We start from the raw sequence: 16,028 nt of genomic DNA on the forward strand, positions 1-16,028 counted from the left end.
AGTAAAGATATTAAAGAATTTATGTGCCATTTTGAGTATTGATACAAAAAATAAGAGGGAATTTTAGAAGAGTTATTTAGCTGTATATTTAGCTCATTGCGTTTGTGCCCAATGCTTAGCGGACACACCAAAGGTAGGACCCATGCTACGCACTTAAAATTTTTTTTTATTAAGTGTATTTTGAAAGAGAGACAGAGAGAGCAAACGGGGGAGGGGCAGAGAGAGAGGGAGAAAGAGAATCCCAAGCAGGCTCCATACCGTCAGTGCAGAGCCCGACGCAGGGCTTGAACCCACAAACCAGTGAGATCGTGACCTGAGCCAAAATCAAGAGTCCGATGCTTAACCGACTGAGCTACCCAGGCACCCCTACACATCTGAGCAGGCAAATTTTTCACAAGCAGTCCTTACTGGGCTAAAAGGCCATGCTGCTCCCTACTGAGGTAACAAAAACTCCAAGTGTTATCCCAAGCCCCAGAGCAAACGCCCACCAGAATTGCATAATTATCCTTTCTTTTAGGAGCTGGGGATTTTAATTTGTGTCTAATTTTTGCTGTTGCTGGAAATAAGGTGACCTTCTATATAGTTCTGTAGACATCACAGCTTATTTAATTGAAAATGACCATTATAATTAAAATAGGGGAAAAGGGTTGATGTGTTACCTGTATGTTGCTCTTCAATCCAGACTTGCAAATACATGAACAGGAGTAGCCCCGCTACCCCAAATATCAGCACCGAGAGGAAGACTTGTTTGGGGTTCATGACCATTTCAGATGGCTGCATTTCTCCTCATTTCTGAAGACCACATGATTTGTTTTTCGATAGAGCTTTGATCCTTTCTTGTTCTATTAGGTGCTCATTCCATGAAGTAACCTAGAATTATTAAAAATCCACATTGTACCTTACTGATGACATATCTTCCCAAACACAGCATAAGTATGCAGCATGTCAATGACGATGAGGGCTCACGTGAACCATAACACTCAGAAGACAGAAGAGATGGTAGGAGAGTGTCCCTAAAAATGGCAATTTTCTATAATAAAGCTTTATTGTAGCTAAAGAATCTAAGGAATTCACCGTATCCTACAGTTAATAAGTAACACTTTCACATTTAATTAGGGGCAGTATAGACAGACTTAAGCCACCCTCTACTGTAAAGAGTAAAGCAGGTTCCAGTGACCTTAAGGTGACTGTGAGGGGAAAGAAGACCTATCAGGATAGACTGTTGAAGGAGTTTTGAAAAACACGTTCATAGAAAAAAAGGGGGAAAATCACTTCATGTCTGAAAAATACATAAAGTTCAAAAATGGAGGGTTCAATCTATCATTTCCCTTTCATGTAAAAGTAATAGATTTCTCCAACTGAAAGGGTACATTAAAAATCCCTCAAACGCCTAAAAGGATAAATATTAAAAGGTCAAAGTTAAAAGGCTTCTCGCACAATAACACAGAGTACAGATGTGTACCTCAGATTACAGAAATCCACCTCCACAATGAAAAGTTACTTTATTTAAAGAAATGTTGAAATGACTTTGTTTTACAACAATCTCATTTAGTGTAATCTTAACATTTTACTTTTTGTAAGTTGCATCCACGTTTGAGAATCTAATGAAAATGCAGACTCTCCTTTTGGACAAATACCAACACACATATGCTCTTACATCAATATTGAGATGCTTAGGTACTCTCACCGAAAGTCAAGGTAAGAAGGTCTGCTGCCCATGAACTGCCACGCAAATATGCAGCAGCCTGCCTGGTGAGTTCCATAGTCTAGCTAATGAGGTCAAGGTCATGGCTTTGTATCTAGCACTGGCCAAAGACCATGGCCCTTTTCCTTGGCTACAGACCACACCCCCTCTTTGGATGAGCTGAATGTTTCCTTACTGTGAGGACATCACACACCCTGCTGTGTCTAAAAGTTCTCTCTCTTTTTTCTCCAAGTATGCCTCAAAAACTCCTGGGAGAATATTGATTTGGCCTTTTCGAAGAGGTGTTTGGTGAGATGCAAGGTAAAAGTTAAAAGCCTGCTGTGGAAAATTGTTGGCTGGTTAAAAGATAATATTGAGCTGTTCTTGGCAAAACCAGTTTTCACGTAAATGGTGGGCTTCAAAGGTAACCTATGAGATGTGTATTATAAGGAAATGTGGTAGAGTGATCCCCTGATTAGAAAAAAGAAATCCAGGGGCGCCTGGGTGGCGCAGTCGGTTAAGCGTCCGACTTCAGCCAGGTCACGATCTCGCGGTCCGTGAGTTCGAGCCCCGCGTCAGGCTCTGGGCTGATGGCTCGGAGCCTGGAGCCTGTTTCCGATTCTGCATCTCCCTCTCTCTCTGCCTCTCCCCCGTTCATGCTCTGTCTCTCTCTGTCCCAAAAATAAATAAAAAACGTTGAAAAAAAAAATTTAAAGAAAAAAGAAATCCAACAAATAGTTAAAAATGTTTATGCAGAACAACAACAAAAAGTTGTTTTATAAATACATTTTTTCTTTATATTTTATTTTATTTTATTTTATTTTATTTTTTTAACGTTTATTTATTTTAGAGACAGAGAGAGACAGAGCATGAACGGGGGAGGGTCAGAGAGAGAGAGAGGGAGACATAGAATTGGAAACAGGCTCCAGGCTCTGAGCTGTCAGCACAGAGCCCGATGTGGGGCTTGAACTCACGAACCGCGAGATCATGACGTGAGCCGAAGTCGGACACTTAACCAACTGAGCCACCCAGGCGCCCCTCTTTATATTTTAATTATTACCCAGAAGGGGCCAGAGTAAGAGCACTGGTTGCCAGCATTACCTGAGGAGCTTTCTAGAATCCACTGGTCTTGAATCCCCTGAGGAAGGGGCAACTACTAATATTTTCATGAGGGCTTTTGAGCATTTCAAGCACTTTCTTGATTTTGATAGTAGGGTAAGCTTTTAAATACGTAGAACTGAGAGTATCATCATACAGCTATATATGACGGTTGGTACTTTGCTCTTATATAGGTTCTAAACTAAAATCTTACGGGCTTTCCAAACATGCAACAAAGAACAGTTCACAAGGGAGATTTGCAATTTGAGGTGTTCCAAGACTGAATCCCTCAAGGAAAGCAAACAAGAGAAGCCAGCTTTCTCTTGTCTTGATGCTGCAGTTAAACAGTGAACAGACATAATTCCTGGGTGCATGAGAAGAGTCGGGTAGGAGGAAACCAGTTAAACAAAATCTAGTACTAACCGAGAAATAGCTGTTTACAAGAAGAAAGAGACTTTTACAATCTGTCTACATAATTAAAACTTATCTCAGAAGAAAGAGGATAGAAGAAAACGCATAAATCAGAACAGAGCCACGAACCTGTGGGAATAGTAGATGAGAAAGCCAAAAGAAGTAGTCCTTGAGGGTTTGCAGAGGAAAATTATTACCTACTATGCTGGAAAGAGATGAAGAATTTGCCCTTCCTTTCTTCGGGAGATGTTGCTCTACGCTGACATACCCTCCTGGGTAAGAAGTCAGGAGAAAGCCCATAATTGTTATTATGGCAGATGTGAGTAGGATTGAGTGATTAAAGCCACAAGGCAGAAAGGCAATCTGGTGTAAAACGAAGAGATACGTTTGATTTTCTCCCATCTCAGTCCATTAACCCAACGTTGGCATTAGGAAATGGCTCTCATTAAACAAAGGTGAGGCGGGAGGAGCAGCAGTATTGCTTTAAGCAAACCTGAAGGTCAGTTGTGATGGGAAAACACACCTATTTGGAGATCATACATCTACCTCTATGCCTGCAGGAAAAGTGCAGACTACTGGAGATTGAAATTACTTGGAATAATGCTATTTTATGTACAAGCGTTATACAACATTTCCACAGTCAAAAGCTTCCTGTATTTCATACAACTCCTTCCTCTCCCCAGCCATATAAACACAGTACCTTGAACCTAACAGGTACCCAACAGTGTGTACTCAACAGTGTGTGTTGCACTGAACTCAATGTGGAGCTCCAGTAACAAAATACAGGTAAATTAACTAATTTTCTAGTTGTACTTGGGAAATCCTTAGTCTAAGTTGTACTAGAATCCTGAAAGAGGAATTATGTGACTTTGTTAAAAAATTTTTTTATTTTTATTCGAAAATCCTATTGATTTGTCCCAAATTAATATAAAAGATACACACAAATAACTGTTTCACGGCATTATCTCTTTTCCAACACTTTAAAAGATTACTCTTTTAAGATGTTCAACATCAGTAATCATCAGGGAAATGCAAATCAAAACCACAGTGGGATATCTCCTCAAGCCTGTTAGAATGGCCATCATGAAAAAGACAGATAACCAGTGCTCACATGGATGTGGAGAAAAGGGATCACTTGTCTACTGGTGGTGGGATTGTAAACTGGTGCAGCCACTTATGGAAAACTGCGTGGAGGGTCCTCAAAAAATTAAAAACAGAACTACCATATGATCCCACAATTCGACTTCTGGGTATTTATCCGGAGGAAATGAAAACACAATGTCGAGAGATATCTGCACCCCCACGTTCACAGCAGCCATATTGGCATACAATAGCCAAGACACGGAAATAACCTATGCGTTCATCGATGGATGAATGGATAAAGAATATTACTCAGTATAGTCTTATCATTCTTAAGGTGCTGTGCATCTTAAACTTACACAGGGCTGTATGTCAGGTATATCTCAGTAAAATGGGAAAAATTAATTTAAATAATCCTGGTTACCAACAGAAGCATTTTGGGACTTGAGTATACTAATACTAGATGGAGGCAATTTATTTAAAAGGAAATTATGAGTTGTCCAGTTGAGCAGAAGTGTATGATTTTAAGGAGGGAGTCATGAAATTTAGAAAGGCTGGTTTGGAACAATGATGCAATTTGGTGTAGAAGAGCTGAGTCAGGAGATTGTCTGTCCTCAACCTCCACCTTTGCATGATGTCAGCAGTCCTTGCCATTCTCTCTCTCTTTCCCATTCTCTGAGCAAATAAGAGACCATTGGGGATGACCTTTCTCAATTTACCACCTGCCCTAACAAAGTTTACTGTCATCTGTCCCCACCCACACTTCTTTGCCTGGATCTCTTCCAGGCTCCCATGAAACTCAACTCCATTAATACCACCCTAGCCTGGGTCTTTTCCTGAACCTCTTCCCTCAGTGACTTCCTCTGTAACCCCTCCCACAACTGCCCTATTGCTGTCATTCCCTGATGAGCCTGAAGACTGAGCCCTCTGGATTGCTTCAGGTGCCTATCCCCCAGCCATCTCTCCACCCACAGGTGCCCAGGAAGCAGAAGATGTGATGAGGCTCTCAAGTTGTGTAGGGACTGAAACTTTATAATTGCTTGGGTTTTTACTTTGTTTTGTTTTGGTTTTTTTCCCTATTCTAGTTCCCTCCTCTATGAATTTCCTGTTTGTACCTCTTCCCCATTTTTCTTATTGATGTGTAGTTCCTTATGTGTTTGGATGACAGGTCTTTGTCAGTTACAGACATTACAAAAATCTTCCTGTCTGTGACTTATTGTTCCTTCTATCCTCCCCCGCTCCTTTCCTTTGCTGGTGGTGTGGTTGTCTTATTAAGCAAAAGTTTTAAATCAAATTTTGTCATTCTTTCCTTCTTGATATATCAGTTAGAGTCTTGAAAGAAAGGATATACTGAAGCTCATGAAATTGTGGGGAGGTTAGTCATGGGATAATTCCTAAAGACTAATCAGGGTTTTGGGAAACCAGCAAAGGATAGAGTAGTTCCTAAGGGTGAGTAACAGCAACCACTCCTAGAAGTGAAGAAAGAAAGTAGAGAACTATTCTTGGACCCTGGAGCGGGGCTGGAAGGAGAGAGATGGCTGATAAGAGCTGTCACGTATTGCACAGGGACACAGACAACATGCTATAGGGGGTTTTAAGGGAACCAGAAGAATTACTAACCCATCCTCAATTTCTTCCTGCCCTTACCTTGTCAGTGACTCTCATTTGGCAGACCCAATTGAAAGCCTGAGGAGATCCTGCTATTTAGGACAACATGGAGGAAACCTGAGGGCATTATGCTAAGTGAAATAAGCCAGACAGAGAAGGACAAATACTGCATGACTTCATTCATAATGGAACCTAAACAAGTCCCCCAAACCCCAAAAGGGAGACTTGTTATGTACCACATTATGGGGAGCTTTGCAATCACAAAGCATGGTTGAAATGGGAGACACCAAGTTTGTGTTCTCTATGAATTTTCCAAGATAATATTTCTTATCTTCAAATATTAAAATTATTCTTCTATATTTCCTTTCAAAAGTTTTAAAGTTCTGCTTTGTATTGAATACTTGAATCCACCTGTAATTTATTTTGTGTATGTTGTAAGGTATCCATTCTATATCAACATTTGTCCAACTCCATTGAGTAGGTTATCATTTCACTACTGATTTAAAAAAAAAATTACTGTTTATTTGTGAGAAAGAGACAGAGGCAGAGAGTGTGAGTGGGGGAGCGGCAGAGAGAGAGGAAGACACAGAATCCAAAACAGGCTCCAGACTCTGAGATGTCAGCACAGAGCCCCACCCAGGGCTTGAACTTACAAACCCGCAAGATCATAACCTGAGCCCAAGTTGGATGCTTAACCCACTGAGCCACCCAGGTGCCCCACACTACTGATTTTTAATGCTGATTTTGTTACATTTCAAATTTTTATATATGTCTGTTACTGCTTCTAGACACTATTCTGTTCTATGGGCCCAATGTTATAATTTTGTACAAACATCTGGGCCTATCTTAGAGGGATGGAAAATGAATATGATCATTGATTTAATTTTGTTAATGGTTATTTGCTTACTCATTCACCTTTTTTAGTCAGCATTAGGAAATTATATTGCCTCCACAATTATCATGTCCTTTTGGTTTCCAAGTGTATCAGTATAAAGCTGTTCATGAGATTTTCTTATTATTTTACAGATCTTTCATAGCTCTAGGTATAGCCACCTTTCCATTCTTAATGTTATGTATTTATGCCCTTTCGCTTTGATCATTCTTGCTAGAGATTTGTCTGTTTTATTTAAAAGTATATTGTAATTCCTCTCTTCCCCCTCTTTTTTTGTTCTTGTTCTCTATTTCACTGATTTCTTCTCCTATCTTTCTTTATTCTATTTCTTTTCTTTAGGGATATCTGGGGTTTTTTTTCAGTCTTTTAGTTGAAAATCAGCTCATGTATTTTAGATCTTCTGTTTCATAAAATACATTTATATAAGGCCACGAATTTCCTCTAAAACTACAAACTACACCTTTAGGTGTAGTAGTTTCGTTGTCATTCAGTTCTAAATATTTTGTAATTTAAATTGATTTTATACCTTTTTTAAATGATTTTCTCCTCCTTGTGTTAGACTTATAGTTTTCCTAAAGTTATCTAATTTTCTCTGCTCCTTTCTGATTTCTTTGAATCCATAGATTTTATTACTGTTAGCTAAGCAGTTAAAAAATAAAACTTTCTTAGGTATGAATTTTTCTAATAAAGTTTATAGCTTTTACAGGAACTTTAGCATGCTTTAAATAGACACTGAATTATTTCCTCACCCTGATTATGTTTGAGATTTTCTATTTAAATCCAATTATTTAAAAGAAATATTTATTATTAAATGACTGAAGTTGCTGGTATTTTATCAATTTCTGTGTTTAGTGTTGATTTTTGAAGGCTATACCTTCTTAGTTCACTTTCTTTCTTATTGAACTACAGCCTTAAATATTTCTGCTAGTGGATATCTGAGAGTTACATTATCTTAGATTTTGTATGTATAAAATTATCTTATTTTTTTCCTCATTCTGGAATGATGGTATGGTTAAATATGAATTGAGGTTAAAAATTATTTTCTCTCTCAACACTCTGAAAACTAAGAACCATTCTTTTTCTTTCTAAACTGTAATATGGGTTAATTTTTCTGAGCTATTTCTCTAATTTACCAATCTCTCTATTTTTGTCTATGCTTGTATGTATTCTGCTTATTGTATTCTTTCCAACACTGTAGACTTTCACAGTATCCTAATTTCCCCTTCTCCATATCCATTTGTTCTTGTTTCATTTTTTTAGCTAGGATGCAACAGGAAGTTATGCAAATCAGAGGGCTGAAAGCTATTGGCAGAAGAGAGGAGAAGGGACAAAGGCAGGGAAAGAATGTGTTTTGTTTTGCAGAACCAACAGTTCCAGCCAAGGAGATGCCCAACTTGGTGTTACACCTGATAGTCCCTTGCTACTAGGTATGTCTCATCCTATAGCTCTTAAATGAGCCCAGTTTTAGCTATATTGGAGCTGAAATCCCCCTGAGTTGTCCTGATGTTACTTTTAGCTCTTTATAATACTAAGCTCTCCTCCAATGGGGCAAGTTTTCTATCATTTTTTAACATAGGATGTAGGCGTTAGCATGGGGACACGCGCTAGGTGATCGCAATGGAACTGAAGTGTTTATGTAAGCTCCCTCCATTCCTTAATACACTGAATAAAATCATCCTGTACTAACCCCATGGGGAGACAGTGCTTTGAGAAAACTCTCCCAGTATCCTTACTTGCAACAAATGATAAAAAAGTTCTTTGCTTTCAACCCTTCCTTGGGTTGTGTTCAACTTGGTGCATGCCAAGTGGTGAACCCCCTCAGTTTGGTTACAATTCTCTGCTTTTCATGTTTGGGATGTTGTTATTTATAATAGAAAATATATATTTGGTCTTCCTTTCTGTTTCTCACACAGAGCTCCTAAGACCCGGACTTTTCCTCAGTGATAAGTGATAAAGGTGTCTTTTGTTATGTTAATAAGCTGACTTTTGCAGAGCCCACAGGTGGGTGCAGGTTGCCAAGGGAACCAACCTTGACAGAGACCTGGAACTTTCAGTCCCAACCCCTGCCTTGTGGAGACAGGTGAGGTGCTAGAGTTGAATTAATTACCAGTGGCCAATGATCTAATTAATTGTGCCTATGTAATATTAGAAGGCACCATAAAACCCAAAACATCACAGTTCAGAGAGCTTTCACGTTGATGAACCGGAATGCATCCATAAGAATGTGACACACTTCAGTTCTGTGGGGACAAAAGTTCCTGACCTTTGCCTGATGTCTGGCTATTCATCTCTATCCTTTATAATATTCTTTCATAATAAGCCAGTAATCCAGTAAGTAAAATGTTTCTCTGAGTCCAGTGAGCCTCTCTAGCAAATTAACGGAAACTGAGGAGAGGGTTGTGGGATCCTCCAATCTACAGCCAGTTGGTCAGAGGTATAAGTAACAATCTGGGCTTGTGACTGGCATCTGAAGCCCAAGGTGTGGGAGTAGGGGGGATGGGGAGGTGGAGGATGGGTGGGTGTGGGGCGGTAGGGTGAGAAGGTCTCGTAGAACTGAGCCTTTAACCTGTGGGATCAGACGCTATCTCCAGGTAGACAGTGTTAGAATTGAGTTAAATTTATGTGATACCTGGTCAGTATTCATGGAGAACTGCTTGGTGGTATTGGCTAAATCACACATACCGGAGAGTTTTATACACTTTAATTAGAAACTATCCTTTACTCTTTGACTATTTACATGTATTTTAAAGTTTTTGTCAGATTGCACAATAAAAACTAAATTTTGCTTGTAATTTTGTTTGTAAATCTCTTAGCATTAGATTTATTCATGATCTTGGAATTAAATTTTTTTTAATGTTTATTTATTTTAGAGAGAGGGTGAGAGAGACAGAGACAGAGAATGACAGACAGAGTGAGAGTGGGGGAGGGGCAGAGAGAGAGAGGGAGATGGAGAATTCGAAGCAGGCTCCAGGCTTTGAGTTGTCAGTCCAGAGCCCAATGTGGGCTCAAACCCTGGAGATGTGAGATCATGACCTGAGCCGAAGTCGGACCCTCAACCGACACCCAGGCACCCCCATGATCTTGGAATTCTTATGAGTAAGCTCATTTTGGATGGAATAGTTTTTAAATTCTTATTTTCCTTTTTCTCTTTTTCTCCATCTTTTGTCTGTTTGCCATTCCTTACTTATCAGTAGCCTCCAAATTGTACTTTGGGCTCCTATCCAGAGATAAGGTTCACTACTGTGGGCTTGGAGTTTTTGATCCAGGGTGATAGTGGGGCTGTTGCATTCCAGTCAATAAGCCTAACTTCCAGTTCCCACACAGGATTTAAACTCTCAGATAGTCCAGCAGCTTCCACATCCAAAGCCTAACAGACTCATAATTTCTGCCTATTTTACCAGTTTTGCTTGTTTACTTCTGTTCCTGATTGAATCTGGTTTTATGTTTCTCTTCTTCTTCTTCTTCTTCTTCTTCTTCTTCTTCTTCTTCTTCTTCTTTTTTAATGTGATCTTTCATTGGCCTATTTGGGGAGCAGACTAGGAATACCAAAACATACACATACTTTCTTCTCTTGACCAGAAATCCCCATGCAAACTTTTCAGAGTTAATTTTATCTGAAAAATGGGACAATGAAATATGCCCTATATATCTGCTAGCTTTAGAAAATATTAAATAAAACAGAATATGCAATGATCTTTTGGAAATGTGTAAAAACAGTGTATAATTATAAAGCATTTTGGTAATCTGGTTTAAGGAAATTAGGTTTTTATGTGATAGCTATTATGGGCATATAAATTTTTAAAAATATATTATCTTTATCAACCATAGTGAAATTAAGTTGTGGTATTTAGTCTAATGATATTTAGCCAATTATGGACAATGTTTTATTTAAAGGGAGAAAATGTAGATAGTACCCATCTTAGTCATTGTAAAATACATCAGCAAAGACCCTTTTTCATGGTTAACAACCATAAAACCATCAATCTTGACTGAATTACTCTGAAATGAATGAGAAAGGTGACCTTTATTTATATTTATTAATGTATTTACTATTTTAGAAGTTAACTCTTTTAATCCATTTTATTACTGTGCAATTTCTGAAATTCTATAAGCAATTTCTACATATTTTCACTCAATCCTTAAACATTTTTTAAACTTATCATTTTGAAATAATTTTAGAGTCACATTAATGTTGCAAAAATAGTAGAGTCCCTGTGTACCCTTTACCCAGCTTCCTCCAATGATAACATTTTATGTAACCAGAGAAGAATTTATCAAGACCAGGAACTTAACAACAGTGCATGCTAAAGGCAGAAGAATAATGCCCCCTCCCCCAAAGAGACACCTCCTCATCATTGAAGACTGTGAATATGTTACCTTGCATGGCACTGGGGAATTAGGGCTGCAGATGAAATGAAGGTTTTGCTAATCATCCGATTTATTTAGGGAGATTATTCTGCATTAGCTGGGTGGGGCCAATGTAACCACAGGGGTCCTTATAAGTGTAAGAGGGGAGCAGCAGAGGAGGTCAGAGTGATGTGATGGGAGAACTCAACCAGCCTTTGGTAGCTTTGGAGATGGTGGAAATGGAGGAAGGGAACCAGGAATGCAGGTGGCCTCACAAAGACAAGAAAGAAAATGGATCCCACCTGGAAACTGCAGAAAGCAACGTGGACCTACCGACCGGCACCTTGATATTAGTCTGTGTCACACTACACACAGAACTGCAGGATCATATATTTGTGCTGTTTAAACCACTAAATTTGCTAAAATCTCTTATAGGGCAATGACAACTACTACAGTACCTTTTAAAAGAAGACAGTTTGTGAAATTGCTATGAATGGGTAGAATAATACTGATTTTTTCAAATATCTTTTGCATGGTTTCTCAAGTATAGTGTGTCTTGTTCTATTTCTGTAATAGCTCAATTGTTCAAGTTTTTTGTTCTGTTTTGTCACACGGAACACAAAAACAGAGTCCTTTACTAGACACTAATTTATACGTGCTGCCTTATGAATTTTGTTACTTTGATTTCCTGTATAATTTAACAGGTACCTTCTACTTTTAGCTGTTGTAATGAAAATTTAATTATGATTAAAGTTTTTAAGAAGACAAAGCTTTGCCCTTATAATTCTTTGTTTTAGAAGAAAAAGTTTTAAGCTCAGATTATATATCCCAGTGTCCAGTGTAGATTTGTTTGTTTGTTTTTAGGCAACAAAAATCTATCTTTAGAAACTATATGAGACTAAAAGCAAAAGCCCTTGCACACATATACTTAATACAAACATTTGTATTAGAGAGGGGGGAAACCAGGGGCACCTGGGTGGCTCAGTCAGTTAAGCGTCCGATTTCGGCTCAGGTCTTGATCCTGCAGTCCGTGGGTTCAAGCCCTGCGTCAGGCTCTGTGCTGACAGCTCAGAGCCTGGAGCCTGCTTCAGATTCCGTGTCTCCCTCTCTTTCTGCCCCTCCCCCATTCATGCTCTGTCTCTGTCTCAAAAATAAATAAACATTAAAAAAAAATTTTTTTTTAAAAGAGAGGGGGGAAGCCACTTACAGAGGCTATTGTTAAATGAATTGTTCATCTCCTCTCTCCCACTTTTACTTGCGCCCCATTCTAAAGTGTTACGTACAGATGACACAGAAATATTATATTTGTTTATGTCATAGGAACTTGTAGCATATATTTACATGCCAGTCAGGAGTCATCAGGATCACATTAAGTAACACATACACAGCCAAATTCTGTTCTATTAAAGGGACCTATGAGGATAGAGGAAGGCCTGGGAAAGTTTTCTGGAGTCCTAGGATTTGGCCATGGTGGTAAAGAAAATGGCAATTTGAGTGGTCACACTGGAGGTGATTTGAAGCAGTCATCGGCGGCAAGGGATCATATCAGATAAGGTGAAGGAGTTAGCAAGTCCAATAAAATGAGTGAGTGTTAGTTATTATGGTAGTTAATAACGTAACCTAAGAAGTGCTGCCTCACAGATGGCTTTCAGTCCACAACTGGGATCAGCTGTGGAGCAACCAACAGAAATGGGCGGGTTACAAGTAAGTAGTGGAATGGAAGAATATTCAAGTGGATACTGTAGTGCCTCCCTGCTGTCCATTCTGCTTCTCTGTCTGGAAGCCACACAGTTTTGGAACAGACAGTCCTCACCTCCAGCTCCAGCGATGAACCCAAAATAGTGTAATCCTAACAGGAAATTAATCCTATGTTCCCGGTCAGAACAGTCGGTTCAGGAATGCCTAGGTGTCTTTGTTTCCTGTGGCTGCCATAGCAAATGACTACAAACTTGGTGGCTTAAAACAAGAGGAATTTATTCTGTCACATTTCTGGAGGCTGTAAGTCCAAAGTCAATGTGTAGTCAGGGCCCTACTTCCCCTGGAGGCTCTCTGGGAGAATCCTTCCTGGCTTCTGGTGGCTCCACTGTTTCCAGTGTCCCATGGCCTTCTCCTCTGTGTCATCTATAAGGATACTTGTCATTGGATTTAGGGTCCACACAGACAATCCAATATGAGTTGATCTTGAGACCCTTAATTTAATTATATCAGCAAAGACCTTTTTCCAGATAAGGTCACAGATTCAGGGAGTTAGGACATAGACATATCTTTGGGGGGATCACCATTCAACCCACTACATCAGGTGACCCGGCTTTCCGTGCCCACAGTGATTGTTTCACGGATGATCCAATCAGAGCAAAGCCTAGAGCTTTGGTTGGATGGTCATGGGAAATGATATTTTCTCTCCCCATGAATGTGAATAAGGAAGCTCATAGTTCACACGGCTGCTGGCAGCCTCTGCCCTGACAGAAGCCAGTGTGAAAAACAAGGCCACAGAAAGGAAGGCAAAGCTGAGAAAACTGAAAAGTTCCAACAGGACCTTGACTGTACTCACTCCGCCTCTGACTTTGTATATTAGGAGAACCCATAAATTTCCTTTTATTTTTCAATCTACTACAAGGCAAGTCTGAGTACAATAAGAGAACTAAGCAATCAGCCATATTTGGAGTGTAGCAATTTTTGCAGCATACTCAGAAATAAATGGAAATGGAAATACGAACATTTTCTGAGCAGTTAGTACATTCCAGGCACTTTCTAAGCATTTTTTATTGACTATTTAATTTAATTCTCATAATAACTCTGTTATTTCCCCAGACAAGAAATCTGTGGGACAGGCCTACATAACCACACGGTCTGATGCAGGGTTCAGTAAGATGAGGTGAGAGGTACAGGTGGAGACACATCACAGAGGGTGATCAGATCTGTCCTGTGGACATGGGAGAGCCAAGGACAGGGTTGAAGGGAGTGGAGTGATCAGGCTTGCACTCTGGGAAGATCATTCGATTTGGAAATCCTTAGGCAGGGATTGGACTAGATTACATTCCAATCCAAAACTCCTCTGTCTTGTTTGTGAACATCCTCTTGTCTTTCATTACTGGAGGCAGTTTACTGTAGCGTAAGTTAAATATGTAGTTACTTTGATAACATACAAATACATACATTACTATGCTACTATGTACTACGTCGTAGTTAAATATGAAGATTTTGGAGCCTGAATGCCTGAGTGCAAATCACAGCTTGAAGATTTCCCAGTTCTGTGACACGGCTTATCATATAACCTTTGTGTGCCTCAGTTTCCTCACATCTAAACTGGAGATAATAAAGATACCCACCATGTGCTGTTGCTGTGAAATAAGTTAATACGTGAAAAATATTTAGAAGAACGCTTGGCCCATAGACACATTCTGCAATGTTAAGCTGTTAATATCTTCACATTTTACATATGCCCAGCACAGGGACACTTGTGCTATAGTTAATCAATAAGTATTTGTTGAAAGAGTGGGTATTTTTACTTTAAGAGGCAGTCTGTATCTACTCCTGAAATCATTGTTGCACTATATGCTAACTAATTTGGATGTAAATTAAAAAACTAAAATTAATTTTAAAAAAAGGCAGTCTGTTTTTGCTGTTAGACAGGTTTATTCTTTCAATTCAAGCCAATTCAATCCAATCAATAAACACCCATTCGGTCCAAATACAGCTAAGGCCCTGTGCCAGATACTGTAGGCAAAGCCAAAATGAGGAAGGTTTAATCTCTGATATTCATCAGAGAATATTTGAACCTATCTCCTCATAACTTAACACAAGTTGGTTCTAGTAGAGCCTTCTAGAACAACTCATAACAAATCTGTTCTCCTTTACATGACAGAGTTTCCAATTATTGAAAACAATTATCCTGTCTGCCCTTAATCTTTTTTACTCTGGGATAAACAATAAATATACACAATTCCTTCAGCCATTCCTTACAGGACAGGGTTTAGGAGCTTTCAATCAATTTAATCATCCTCCTGCAGACACATCTGAGTTTGTTAATGCTTTTCTTTAAACGCAGGGCTCAGAAGTAGATACAATAGATACAATAACCTGAGCATGATTGGATGCATGGATAGTGTTATGAGGATTTGTACCATAAAAATAATAGCTAAACTTGTATAAATAAAACAGGTTATAGGTTAGAGCCTCAGGGGTTTCCTTCAGTCCAAATAAAAGGAGAATAGAAAGACCTTCCAAAACATTTCAAAGGAAAGGATTGTGAAATAAGACATGTCATAAAGAACATGCAATCACAAAGCCAAGAAAGAACACTATTAAATAATAATAAATAATAAATATTTAATAAATATTCATAAGTAAATATTTAAGAAATAGTAGGAATAATCATTAACTATGAAATATGGTTCTCCCCCAAAATGGCAATCAGGAGACCAGAAAAGATGATTTGATCAATGTGGAAATTACTGAGAGAAGATCAAAAAGGACCAAAGGATTTTGAGAAGAGGAATTGCAAGATGGAAATTTACTATTCCAACCATTAGTCTGAAGTGTCAGAAGAGAACAAGTGTATGGATTTTAGTGCATGGTAGGGAGGACAGTTGTTACACACACAAATGTCATTCATATGCCCTTGAATAATAATGAACAGCACCCGTAAATAACAAAGTATTTTGAGTATTATGTAAATAAGCCATATATGCTAATTTAAATATTTGTTTTCTGTTTTAATGATAGCAAGACATGAGTTTTTCATGTTGACTAATGGAGTTGCTTTTCAGGGAGATAGTCCAATGTATATGGGAAATACATAATCTAGTGAGTTTGGTGGGTCACCAAACTGGACAAGTAGTATGATCCAAAAATAGAGTAATGCAGGAGAGAGAGAAAAAAGTGAGGGGGGGGGGGAGAAAAGAGAGA

The 16,028-nt window shown here is 38.8% G+C and overlaps 1 protein-coding gene across 1 annotated transcript in view; it reads right to left on the minus strand.

The window, feature by feature from the left end:
- Nucleotides 1-412: 412 nt before the first annotated feature.
- LOC122232390 (carbohydrate sulfotransferase 9-like) overlaps nt 413-16,028 on the minus strand; it is a 43,022-nt gene continuing 27,406 nt past the window's right edge. The window contains exons 2-3 of the mRNA XM_042961567.1: nt 660-870; nt 413-432 (exon numbers count right to left, since the gene is read on the minus strand). Of these exons, the coding sequence (XP_042817501.1) occupies nt 413-432; nt 660-780 (141 nt within the window). The 5' untranslated portion in view covers nt 781-870. The remainder of the gene's footprint in view (nt 433-659; nt 871-16,028) is intronic.

Source organism: Panthera tigris, chromosome D3 (assembly GCF_018350195.1).
Source record: "Panthera tigris isolate Pti1 chromosome D3, P.tigris_Pti1_mat1.1, whole genome shotgun sequence".
Lineage (NCBI taxonomy): Eukaryota > Metazoa > Chordata > Mammalia > Carnivora > Felidae > Panthera > Panthera tigris.